Source organism: Pelophylax lessonae (genome assembly GCF_965119305.1).
Source record: "Pelophylax lessonae genome assembly, chromosome: 3".
Classification (NCBI taxonomy): Eukaryota; Metazoa; Chordata; class Amphibia; order Anura; family Ranidae; genus Pelophylax; species Pelophylax lessonae.
In genome coordinates, this window is record NC_138770.1 from 145,343,135 (window position 1) to 145,356,463 (window position 13,329).

Consider the following 13,329-nt stretch of genomic DNA (forward strand, 5'->3'; position numbering starts at 1 on the left):
AGTGCATGCACAAGGATATCATAGACTGACACACATTGTTCAGGTAAATGATACTTCCTGTTTATTTCTAATGTACAGCGTATTAAATAGTTAGTAGGCGGTGTCATATGTTAGTGCGTCATAAGCATAATATTAGCATAATACTGATTATTTGCAGCTTTCTGATTAGTCATGTCCGTTATAAGGTGGTTCCCTTCGAGTTCATGAATGTTATCTTCTTTTGAAGGCACTGTGCCAAGGCTCCATCTTTTTCTCACATTCCATTGTCGGTGGTGGGGAGTATCTAGTAACGGCCATTTTTGAGTGAGTAAGGAAGACAGAGAAGATATGTACATGTATAGAGAAACAGACATAGAAAAATAGACATTTTGCTTAATTCACAAGTGTTCATCACATTCCTTCACAGTCCCCCCTAAAATGGCTATATTTCTTCTGTCCCTCATACTAAAGTGCCTACTCACCTGGCCCAAACTCCTCCGGAACTCTTTTTAGGGCTGTACATAGAGAAGGGCAGTAACTAGTTCACTAACCCCCTCGATACAGCCTGGAGAGGGCAGTCAGGTGCTGTCTATCCCTACAACCCTATAGAACTGTGAAATTATGAACAGGGAGTGACTGTAGAGGGGTGAAGGGTTTGTCCTCTTCCATCATAAGGCGGTCTTCTTCTTCTTCTTGGTGGAGAAATGTAGGTGTGCTATTGTCTACAGCTTTGCTCATTAGCTTCTTTACAAATGGTAGAATACAGCATACAATCAGGGCTAAAAGAACTAGGATTATCAGTACTGTTACTCCTATCTGGGCGAGCACCTTCTGCCACCTACTCATCCAGCTAAAATATTGATCCCAAGGGTCTATAATACCTGAGTTCTTCTTCAACTCAAACGACAGATCTTCCAATTTCTTGATAGCTAGAGTAACCTTACCATTTGGACCAGTGTTGTCAGGAATGTATGTGCAACAGGTTCCCGTTTTTTCTATCATTTTACAGACACCTCCTTTCTCAGCTAACACCATGTCTAAGGCCATCCGGTTCTTGAATGTCATATAAGAAGTGGGGGCTAACTGGTCAGCAATTCCCTGGAGGGCATCCCTGGTGTAATTCACGAATCTCTGTTGGTTATAATATATGTAGTTAATCCAATCTACATTCTTGTTGACGGTTATTATGGGGAGTAAAGACTCAAAACCAGCTTTTACCTGATCCCTAGCTTTGAATTCATCTGGGACCCCCCTTGGGACTCCTATGGCATCTATGTACACATGAGGATCAAAGCTTCCAGCGGGAGTTGCTCGCTTCCTCCTGTGGTTGGGTGCTGAGTCAGTGTATTTATCAGGGGTGTCCTCTGTTAGGATATGGAGAGGCATAATGACCTTTGTAAGGGCACATTCACCAGTCCAGGTTCCCTCTAATCTGGTCCTAATCTTTTGATCCCCACAGATCCAGTATATGTCACCAAGGGACTGGACCTGGTTCTGTGCTAACTTTGCCGAGACACTACTATAGGTAGAGCAGTATCCTTCGGTGAAGTTACCCAGGAACCTTCCCTTACCCTGGTGTAGTTTCCAGGATATATTGTGATGCCCTCTCCAGGCTTTGGAAGTTTGGTAGCTATAGGATACTCCTTTTTCCACGTTTCACACGCAGAGTGATCTGTGGACGTATTAGTGTACAGGCTGAGGAAACACTCCTCACTGTCTTGTGGGATATGAAGAGGGACTGTCCCTAAATGTGGCCTGGCACTACCACAGACATAGCAGTTGCTTCTGTTATGTTTGTGTGCATTGAATCTCATCCACTCAAGCCACAGATTAGGGTCAGAGAACCTGGTTTCAGCTGCCATTGTCTCTTCAAAGGTTGGGTTTGCCATTGCTATCATATCTTTTATAGTAGTGATGGAAGGTTTAAGGGGATTTTCTATTGGTTTTGATGCGTCATACATGTCTTTCAGGTAAAATTTTTCTATAGGTAAACCCTTCGATGGGTACCTACCCAACCAATAAAGTCCTGCATCTCCGGGGCTGGGATTCTCAATGTTTAAAACAAGTCTTTCTCCGTCATTACTGCACCCTGACTTCCAGATGGTCATACGTTTGAGGAGGGGTTTCCCCATGTAATCTTTCCTATTCATGGCACTCTGTGGTTCATACCCCCAGCCTCCTCCGGTACTCCATCCCACTGATCCCCAATGTGCACAGTTCTGTCCCCAATACTTATCCGTTAAACATATGTATATCTGGTCGGAATAGCTTGGCATCATACAAGCCCGCAGTGCCCACCCTGAGTTATACCAGTTGCAATATTTGGGTATCATACTACAAAAATCAAAAGTAAACGTAACCACTTGTGTGCTGGATGAATTGTACCAAAATGTAGTGATACCATTTGTCTTAGTGATGGCCGCCTGTTGAGTACCTGTTTTGGTGATAATCACCTGCTGAGCTTTTATCAAACTTATTAGAAAAAGGATATACAGCACAATCATTGTGCTGCCGGCAGAATCTTGTCTTCAGGAGATTGGGTTTTCTTGCAGTGGGAGGCGTGTATCCAGGTGCTTTTCCCTTCTAGCTTGACTGATGTAGCTGTAGTCAGCAGCACCTGGAATGATCCTTCGTATCGGGGATCAAGTGAATTTTTCCTTACGAATTTCTTCACCAACACCCAGTCTCCTGGCTGAAGACTGTGCGTTCCCGAGTCTGTTTCTGGATCTGGAAAGGAGGAAAATACTCGAGAATGGATACTAGTTAATTCTTTAGACAAACGTGTAACATAACTAGTTAACACATCAGACTGTAATTGCAACTGCTGTGGGAAGTAACAGCCAAGTCTGGGGGCTGAACCAAACAAAATTTCATAGGGAAACAGGGCATGTTTCCCCCGGGGGGTGTGTCTGACACTGAACAAGGCGATAGGCAAACTGTCTGGCCAACTCATGTTAGTCTCTTGGGCCATCTTTAACATCCTATTCTTTAGAGTCCCATTCATCCTTTCTACCTTCCCACTACTTTGAGGGTGGTATGGGGTGTGTAAAGCCAACTGAACTCCCAGTGCTGCCCAAATCTCTTTTGTTAAGGTTGCTGTGAAAGCTGGGCCCTGATCGCTCTCTATCACCTCTGGGACTCCAAATCTACATACTATCTCACCACGTAGTTTTTTAGCCGTGGTTTTAGCTGTCATGTTTGTGACTGCATAGGCTTCTGGCCAGCCTGAGAACATGTCCACGACCACTAGGGCGTATTCATATCGGCTGCTTTTTGGCATCTGTATGTGATCAATTTGTATCCTTTGGAACGGATATAGGGTTTTCGCCAAATGTTTCTGCGGTGTCTTTTCTGTCCTTCCCGGATTGCATTTCGCACATACTGCACATGAGGCACAGTAGTTCCTGGTTAAGGTGGTTATTCCCGGGGCCCAATAATATTTGCTGATCAGTGAATTCATTAAGTTCTTAGAGAGATCTGCAGGTCCATGTGCCCATTGGACAACTGATGGATACATATATTTTGGTAAACAGGTTTTCCCTTTCATCAGATACAGATCTCCTTTGTATTCTGCTCCTTTGTCGATCCATTCCAGCCTTTCATCTGTGTAGGCCGCCTGTTGCATAGAGGCTAAGTATAGTCTGTCAGATGACACATGCACTGCCAAAGGCATCTGTACTGAGGATTCACTCTGCTCTTCTGCACTTTGGCCATTTTTCATTGGTTTGTAGCTGCTTGTTTAGCCGCTTTATCCGCCAGGTGGTTTCCCCTGGCCTCTTGAGAGTTCAGCTTGCCATGTGCTTTAACCTTCAAGACAGCCACTTGTTCTGGTAGAAGTAGTGCATCCATTAAATGTTTGATGGCAGGACCATGTTTCACCGGTGTTCCGGCCGCTGTCAGGAACCCTCTAGTTCTCCAGATGATGCCAAAATCATGAGCTACTCCAAGGGCGTATCTTGAGTCTGTGTAAATTTTGGCTCTTTTGCCTTCTGCTATCTTGCATGCTGCAGTGAGGGCTTGAAGCTCTGCTTCCTGGGCAGATACAGTTGGTGATAATGCTTCTGCTTGTAGGATTTCAAATTCAGAAGTCACAGCATAACCTGTGTGGTACTTGCCTCCTTCATCTGCATATCTAGAGCCATCCACAAAAAGCATGTAGTCAGGGTAATTGTAAATGTTTCGCGAACCTCAATCAGGTTCAAAATAGATTTCTTGCTGCTGGATCTGATTAAATAGGTAATTAGAGTGCATGCACAAGGATATCATAGACTGACACACATTGTTCAGGTAAATGATACTTCCTGTTTATTTCTAATGTACAGCGTATTAAATAGTTAGTAGGCGGTGTCATATGTTAGTAAATCATAAGCATAATATTAGCATAATACTGATTTGCAGCTTTCTGATTAGTCATGTCCGTTATAAGGTGGTTCCCTTCGAGTTCATGAATGTTATCTTCTTTTGAAGGCACTGTGCCAAGGCTCCAGCTTTTTCTCACATTCCATTGTCGGTGGTGGGAGGTATCTAGTAACGGCCATTTTTGAGTAAGGAAGACAGAGAAGATATGTACATGTATAGAGAAACAGACATAGAAAAATAGACATTTTGCCTAATTCACAAGTGTTCATCACATTCCTTCACAATAGCAGCAGGAAAGATGAGAGGGAGATACTGGCTGAAGAGTGCACAATAATCTTGCAAACAGGAAGTATAGAGATATGGCTTAAATCAGGAAGTTCATGGAAGGAGGAAAGGGTTCAAGGTTTAGCAGAAGTTAAGGCACAAGGCAGGGTTGTCTAATTGATCAGTCAGGGTGCTCACCAGCATCAAAGGTAGCTCAGTGTGAAGAATCATTGCCAGATACTGCAGAGGTCTCAGGTTAAAATGCGGGCCATGGCAACTTTTTTCTTTTCTTTTTTTTTTTTTTAATAATTGTTGGGGCACTTTTTGAATCACTGATCAACCCAGGAAGTTAGTTGCTGAAGCTCAAAGTCTCCTTCACTTATTTACACTCCAGTGCTGTAACATTCAAGTGCCCCCTTGCCACCTCTAACATCTTCACCCAGTCTTCTTCTGGGCTCGACATTTCTGACAATCTTGATTGGAAAAGGAATGTGGTATGTACACTATAATTGGAGGGAATCACTTACTTATTATGTGAATAGGTATAGGGCATTTAAATCTGTATTTTTATGTTTTATTTTTCATATAAATAATAAAAATTTAATTAGTGGACTATACCTATATGAATATAGGCAGCAAACACTTTTCACGATGTCACTTATTTTTGGATAATACTGTATGGGATACGAAAAAAAAAATTGATTATTTTCTTACATCACACTTTTACTTGGATTGGCACTGTAGTGCACTGTACTTTGAATAGCTTACTAGATAAGTACTACCTTCTTTGCTGGAAAATGCTAGTTGGTTGCGCAGTTTAGTAATAAATTCAGATAGTCAATTGCATATGGATCAGTATGTTGAATGGTAAATCCCATTTTATTCTTATATTAAAAGTCAAAAGGGGACGAGGACTACTGTCTTCTTTTTAAGGGGACCAGGTTAGTACTAAAGGGGTTAAGTAAACATTTTCATATGCCATAGGGGTGCCCAGTAATTGAAGATAATATTTGCTGTTAAACAAAAATTGTTGTCAGAATAAAATATATAAGGACATGTAGGTTTAACATGTCTGGAATCAAACTGTCTGACCGAAGATATAAACCTGTGGCCCTTAGACTTTTCCCTACATCATTTTTCTTCTGCATGTCTCGTATTTCTTTGAAGTGTATCTAAACCCAAGAACAAAAAAAAATATTATTGTATATTGCAGCTTACCTGTCCATAGGTGTGGTGGCTGCATAGTTTTCTTTTTTTCGTCTTTTTTTTGTCTTTTTTTTAACTAATACCTGGTTATATTGCCAATGACACACCTCCTGTCCTAGATTTACAATGTTCACTCACTGTACCGTATCTATGAAAGAGCAGCATTGTCACTGTACTCACCCCTGCTAGGACTACAAAAAAAGCCATCCTCTTCTCCATAGCATAGGGAGAGCTCTTGTGTAGTCCAAATAGGTAAACCAGGCAGGACTGATAACACTGTCTAAGGTTTCAATGCAGCACCGCTGAAATGTACAGAAATTACAAGCTCACTGGATTCCTGGCAGGATCAAAAGGGCTTTTTTGTATTACCTAATGCAGATATAACAAAACACCTTCAATTGTATATTTAACAGTCCAAAAGGGAGCAATAAGTGAAATTTTTTGTGTAAATACAGTATGTGCAGTGCTTAAAAACAAACAATAATGTATATATTTATGTGAAACACAAAAGAATTAGTGTTATTCAAATCACCACTAAGTTATAACAAATACAAAAAAATCCATACATTGAAGAAAGATTCCTGAGAAAAAGTGTGTAAAACAGTCCACCACAACAAGTGTGTGTAATGTATCAATAATGAATCTAAAATTACATGTGATAAGTCCTCTCACAAAATACTTCCATTAACTGAGAAAAGCAAGCAGTACTTCACTCGAACTGCACTTGTGTATATAGATCCACCTTACCAGATGGCGAGACCAACTATGACAGATGGTCAAAACACGCTTTTAGTGTGATCAATGCTGGGGCATCATAAGATCTCCAAGGAACCTCCCATATGTATATAGTTCAAAAGGTATCCAACAAAAATCACAAACGGATTGAAGAAACTCACATGGTGTAGTAAGTATGTGTACCAATTTATTTAAAAAAATGTAAAATACTCACAAAATGACAGGGTAAAATCAGCATAATCAAATATACACCTTGATACAAACATCCAATTCTCTCCTTGTGCTCAACAACAGCCCAGTTCTGGGTCCCTGCCTGCATGATCATGTGCTCTTCGTTAGTCCCAGCCTGACGTGTTTCGTCACAGCCATTCGCACGGTAAGCAATTCCAGTAGGAGATTTTCAAACATACTGTTTTTATATACATTGCAGGTATTTAATTTACAGTATATAATGCATATAGGTGCAAACACATCAACTTTATTGCTCTAAGTTTCCCCGTTAGAAGTTTATACTAATTTCCTTTCCAAGAAACATATGTTCCTATTGATGCAGTTCTTTAAATCACTGACCTGTATAGGGAATATAGATTTTTACCATATAGCCTTATTTGCATTTTTATTACAGGGTCAGGCTTTGCCATGTAGCCTCCTAAAGTAGAAATGTAAACCCTCAATATGTTCTAGCTTAACACATTGAATACAATACAAAAAAATATCCCCTAGTAAACTATTTAAAATTTTCACCCCAGCCCTTGTAGTTTTACGCTTATCGATGCTGCTGGCTGTTGCTCTCTTTCTCTTACTGCTTCCCTGAATTTTCAATCTTCATAGTAAAGAATTAACAGTGGACATTGCATCTGGTGTCAGTCTGTTAGCTTGAAGAATGGAAGTGGGGAGGAGGAGGGTGGAGCAGGCAAAAGCCTGGCAATTCTAGGCTAAAGGACCGTGTGTTTCTATTGACATGCACAATGTTGGGAGACACAACTCTAGTCTCTGCATGTGAGGGCAGCTCCCTCAGGAGAAAGGGGCCACCCTGAAACAGGAACCCTGGGGCATTGATCATGTCACCAGCTTAAAATGGAACATAGGCAAGGATGAAAAAACAAAGAAGCTGCATACTCAGTATATGATTAAATCAGATACTAAAAATGTTCTTTAAAAAGGGTAGATATTAAACCCTTTTTTAACCATTTCTGGACTGGAAGATTTTTCCCCCTTAATGACCAGGCCATTTTTTGTGATTTTGCACTGCGTTACTTTAACGGACAATTGCGAGGTGGTACGATACCCAAATAAAATTGATGTCCTTTTTCCCACAAATAGAGCTTTCTTTTGGTGGTATTTTATCACCTGTATAATTTTTATTTTTTGTGCTATAAACAAAAAAAGAGCGACAATTCTGAAAAGAAAAAACAATATTTTTCACTTTCTGCTATATAACATTCCCAAAAATTCCCAAAAATTAAAAAATCAAAATTTTTCATCATTTTAGGCCAATTTGTATTTTGCTACAAATTTTAGGTAAAATAAAATCCCAATAAGCATATTTTGATTGGTTTGCGAAAAAGTTATCGCGTCTACAAACTAGGGGAAAGATTTATATAGTTTTTATTTATTTATTTAATAATTTTTTACTAGTAATGGCAGCGATCAGCAAATTTTTAGTGGGACTATGACATTGCAGCGGGCAGATCGGACCCCTAACTGACATTTTGGGGGGGGACCAGTGACATTACTACAGTAATCAATGCTAAATATATGCACTGTTACTGTAATAATGACACTGGCAGGGAAGGGGTTAACCCAGGGGCGAACCAAGGGTTAAATGTATGTCTAGGTGGTGTTTTCTAACTGTGAGGGGAGTGGGCTTATGGAATCAACACAGAGCCCTGTGATCCTAAATAGGAGGAACACAGGCACTCTGTATTGATTGTAGAGAGAACAACACAGCAGATTACTGTTCTCTCTCCACGGGGAGCGATCGCAAGTGCCCAGCGGCAATCGTGGCTGCAGGCCCTGTGAATCAGCTTCCCCGCTGGCGAAATCACGCAGTCGAGCCAGCCTGCCGCAGTATATATGCGGCGAGCGGTCGGCAAGTGGTTAAGCAGATTTTTTGTTGCTTTCCCCTTCTCTTACTTTTTCCCCCATTATCTTTCCTCATTTCAGTTTCTTCTATCTTCTCTTTTAAGCTTCTATAACAACATGGATGCTCTACTTTCTCCCTCCTGTTTCTCATAGTTTCTGCATAACATGACAGGGTTGCATTCCTATAGACCTAAGGCCTACTTCAGTCACCCCCTTTGGTATATTACCTACCTTACCAGTTAACTGAGGTTCAACCTGCTTATTATTAATATTAGTATTATTATTATATAGGATTTATATAGCGTGTGAAGAACCCACATAGGGTTCTTCACACTCACATATTGCTAGTTTGACCCATGGAATTGTATCTATCTTTATCTGTGGTAATGCTCTCATGGCCTACACACTTAATTGTCTCTTTTACTGTGATTTGACTACAAGAGTTGCCAGAACATCATTGTTCTTGTGACCACTTTTACATTGCTGGACATCCTATGTTGTAACTCATTTCCTGACTATATTTCATGCTACTTTTTCTTATTTGTAAATCAGTTTAAATATAATTGAATAAAATATTTGAACAAAATAAAAGGGTTTAACATCACATTAAAGGCAGTTTGGGTGCAACAATACTGAGCCAAATTTGGTATGCAGCCTTTAAGTACTTATTTTATTGCCCCTACCCCATAGGTGACCTCCATCAGTAGATCAGTCCAGCTGTCCAGATGTTGAAGCCTAAACAAGATTGGTGTTTGAATGTAGACAAATATGCTGTTCATTGACACAGACAGGGTTATTTACTAAAACCGGAGGGTGCAAAATCTGGTGCAGCTCTACAATAGAAACCAATCAGCATCCAGGTTGTATTGCCAAAGCTTAATTGAACAAGCTGAAGTTAGAAGTTGATTGGCTATCATGCACAGATGCCAAAGATTCTGAGTGCTCCAGTTTTAGTAAATCTACTCCAGAGTGACAGATCTTGACAAATATATGGATTTTCTACCACCCCAGGAATCCAAATGTACATAAAGTAATAGTTATATTCAATAGAAGATGTTCATTGTAGGATTGTACATTGTCAGAGTGATAATACCTGTAACTGCAATTTAACTTATACTGCTTTTTTTACTGCAGGCTGTAATATCCATGGTTCATTTTTTAGTTTCATAAAATGGGGCTGTTATAACCTAAATAAACTTATTTTTCAAGGTAACACAGCAAGTTTCCTTATTCCCAGCTCAGTGGGAGAAGTTATCATTCACTATTTCTGTTATACGGTGAGATAAGAAATTTTCATTAAACTATCTCACAGAGCTACTCCTATCAGTGCCTTTAGGGCTTTTCTTATTGGGAGCGGAACAAGATATAATTATCAAAAATCTTTCCTTCCAAAAGATCATGTTGCGCTCCCCTAAGTGAATTTATCATACATAATACAGACGTGAGCAGAACCGACAAGCATGCAATGCCGCATTGATACGATGTTGCATGGATTCATGTCTTTTATGTACACTAAACCTGGGAATACATATGTAAGACAGTCAGTCCTAAAATAGATTTCATAATATAAATGAACTTTTGTACATTGGTATCCGGGAGGGAAACGCTACTAAACATATCAGGCTAAAAATGTAATACAAAATACCAGTGGAGGATCATTAGTTCAAATGCATGTGCAAGAGAAGGTAAAAAATTTTAATTTCTTTTGTGCATGGTTGAATGAGTTGAAATGAACATAGCTTCACCTTTTCACTTCATGTATTTAGTCCTTTACCAAATAAACCAATTGTATGTAGAATTAAAGAAGACTTGCAGGTATGGCACTAATGTAACTATGTGTATGCCATTCCTGGCCAATCACCGTAGAAGCTGAAAATCCCTGAAGTAGACACCACTACTCTAGTGATCTCCACTTGCTCCTGGGTCCCGTGCCGAGTGGCTACCCTGCTGTATTCTGAACACAGGAGGCCGGCGACTTTGCATGGGCGCCATTCAGAGAATGCTTTGCAACTCCTAAATGAATGCAAAGCGTTCCCTGATTGGATGAGGTTGAGAGTGTGAAGTCACTGCCCTGCAGTACATACATGGTTACGTTGGTTCAAGCTGGACCAGTGCACCTATGTAAAAATATACCATACCTGTATTTATGAACACAGTTACACTGCTCCAGGTTGGTCTGTTCACCAAGATCCCACATACTTCCCGTTAAGGTGCAAAGCCCAGCTCATCACGCTGAACACTGTGAATTAGAGAACATCCGGAAATGGCGATAGCTGCATTCCGAGAAAAGATAATCTTTTATTGATACATGTTACAGGAGACATGGGTTCATAATTAAGTGCTAGAACAGTGTGAAACAATTTGACTTTCCCCTGCCCCTCCCCCATGGGGTTTGGGTGCTGTTTTACATGCATCAGACAAAAAAAGATCTTTTCTCAGTGTGGAGCCATCCAGATGTTCTCTTAAACCATACCTGTACTTCTTCTTTAAATAGTCTTTATCTGAACTCTGCTACATTAGTGTTTTTTTATGAGTATCGCAATGCAGGGTAGCTTAGCAAATCATTATAGATTCTCTTGACTTTGAAATTGCTGTGTTAGCCCTCGTTCGAGTGAATTGTCATGTGACTTGACAGGTCAAATCGCATGACAAGTTGCATCCTATTGCCGGCAATCGCACTGTTTAAATTGGTGCAACGCCAACTTTACGGTTCCGCATCGATATAAAAAAGTATTTCCTGCAATACTTTTGCCAATTTTGGGTGCGGCTTGAATAGACATCTGTGCACGAAGCCACACAGCAGTCTTCCAAGTCAACCCCGATGTCGCACTGACATGCGGCTTTGAAATCGTGCGGTTTCAGATGAAGTCGTACAATTTCAAAGCTGCAGTCAATGTGAACGAGAGCCTAAAGAGAAACTAGAATGGTTTTGGCCAATGTTGTCTAATTGTGTTTTGAAAATTTCAGTTTTATATCTGGCATTGTATATGTCAGGCTTTAATTCTTAAAGGACAGATGAGTGTGGAAGCATTGGGGTTGATTTTATTAAAGGCAAGTAGGCTGTTCTTTTTGCAAGGGAATTTGCACTTTGTAAGAGAATTTGTCCCAGAGTTTAGTAAAAGTGGCGTAGTTTCACTTTGCAAGGAATACCCAATCATGGTCAAAGAGAATAGAAAAAGCATTTTTGATGGCACATACTTGGATGAGTCAGCAAGGCTTCACCTCATTCACTAAGCTCTGAGGTGAGTTCCCTTGCAAAGTGCAACTTCTCTTGCAATGTGAACATCCTATTTGTCTTCAGTAAATCAGACCCATTGTTTTGTACTGTTTCTGTAATGGCTGTGATTTATAGCAGTTTACTGTAGCATGTCCATAGTTTCTCTCCATCGTTTGTAGGTCATCTGCAACATGTCAGCAATCTATTATAGGCATTTCAAGCATGTCCACAGTGTTTGTTTAACTGTACTCTATATTAAGTCCCTATTCTCTGAAATTCTTCTGTAGCATATCTGCAGTTTTGGAAAGTCGACTGTAACATACCTGCAGACTTAGATTACCAACTGTAGCATGTCTGCAGTCTGTTACAGTCCACTGTAGCATGTCTGCTGTCTCTGACAGTCCACTGTAATAAATATGCAGTCTCTGACAATCCTCTGCTGGATATCTGCAGTCTATGACAGTCCACTGGGGCATGTCAGCACTCTCTGATAGTCCTCTGTAACAAGCTTTTAGTCTCTGACAGTCCACGGTAACAAATTTATAGTCTTTGACAATTCTCTGTAACAAGTTTATAGTCACTGATAGTCCACAGTGGCATATCTGCAGTTGTTGACAGTTCTCTTCAGTTTGTCTGCAACCTCCAACAGTCATTATCAGTATCCTGGTTGGGGTATCCCGTTAAGTAAAAAACAAATTGGTAACTAAAAATGTAAAAAGAAAAATGTTTTTTGCCCATGGGTTTTATTTAACCATAATGTTTACGTGGTTATTATGTTAGTGCTGGTTCACACTACCGCGGCACGACTTTGGGGGCGACCTGTGAAGTCGCGTGCTCCACGTCTTCGGCGCGACTTGCACGGACTTCATATAATGAATGTCGATGCAAGTCGCTCCGATGTCGCCCTGAAGTAGTACAGGAACTACTTTCTAAGTCGGAGCGACTTAAGTCGCTCCTATTAGAACGGTTCCTGTAGCACTGCATGGACCGCGACTTGTCAGGCTGACCAGTCGTCTGACAAGTCGCGGTAGTGTGAATGGGCACTTAAAGCTACACATTACAATTTTTTTTAACAAAACCTCCTTCCACAAGCTACAGCCCCCTTTTTCTCAGGCTGCCTTTGCGTTTTGTCATTCTTCTCCTTATCAGAAAGCTGGGAGGCATAAAATTGGTAAAACAGAAGTGCGGTAGTAGTTAAAAAAAAAACAATCATACTCACCTAGGTGGATGCAGCATCAACTCGATGCTGCATATGTCCGCCGCCTCAAAAAACTGAGAACTGAGAGATCGAAGACCGTTGATTGCTCAGATCTTGGTCTCCAGTGAGCACCGGTCTGTGCAGGGGGCAGGAGCAGCTGGCTTAGAATCTCAGAGTCTGGACCGGCTCAGTGACGTAATTTACCCCACTGTCAGCTGAAAATAGGTCCAAGGAGTGCAGAACGAAGTGCACTCCTGTGACCCACAGGAGAAGTAGGGCAAAAATA

At 40.7% G+C, this 13,329-nt stretch overlaps 1 protein-coding gene and 1 pseudogene across 2 annotated transcripts; both read right to left on the bottom strand.

The window, feature by feature from the left end:
* Positions 1-281: 281 nt before the first annotated feature.
* On the bottom strand, positions 282-3,163 carry LOC309551193 (uncharacterized protein). Its single transcript, XM_082251692.1, is given in 2 exon segments — positions 282-1,556; positions 1,559-3,163. Coding segments are annotated over 2 exon segments (1,899 nt in total). The 5' UTR covers positions 2,484-3,163; the 3' UTR covers positions 282-582.
* LOC309550412 lies at positions 2,776-4,134 on the bottom strand (annotated as a pseudogene). Its single transcript has 2 exons — positions 3,134-4,134; positions 2,776-2,832 (listed from the first exon to the last, which is right to left on the bottom strand). The product of its transcript is annotated as an uncharacterized misc_RNA (transcript).
* Positions 4,135-13,329: the final 9,195 nt, after the last annotated feature.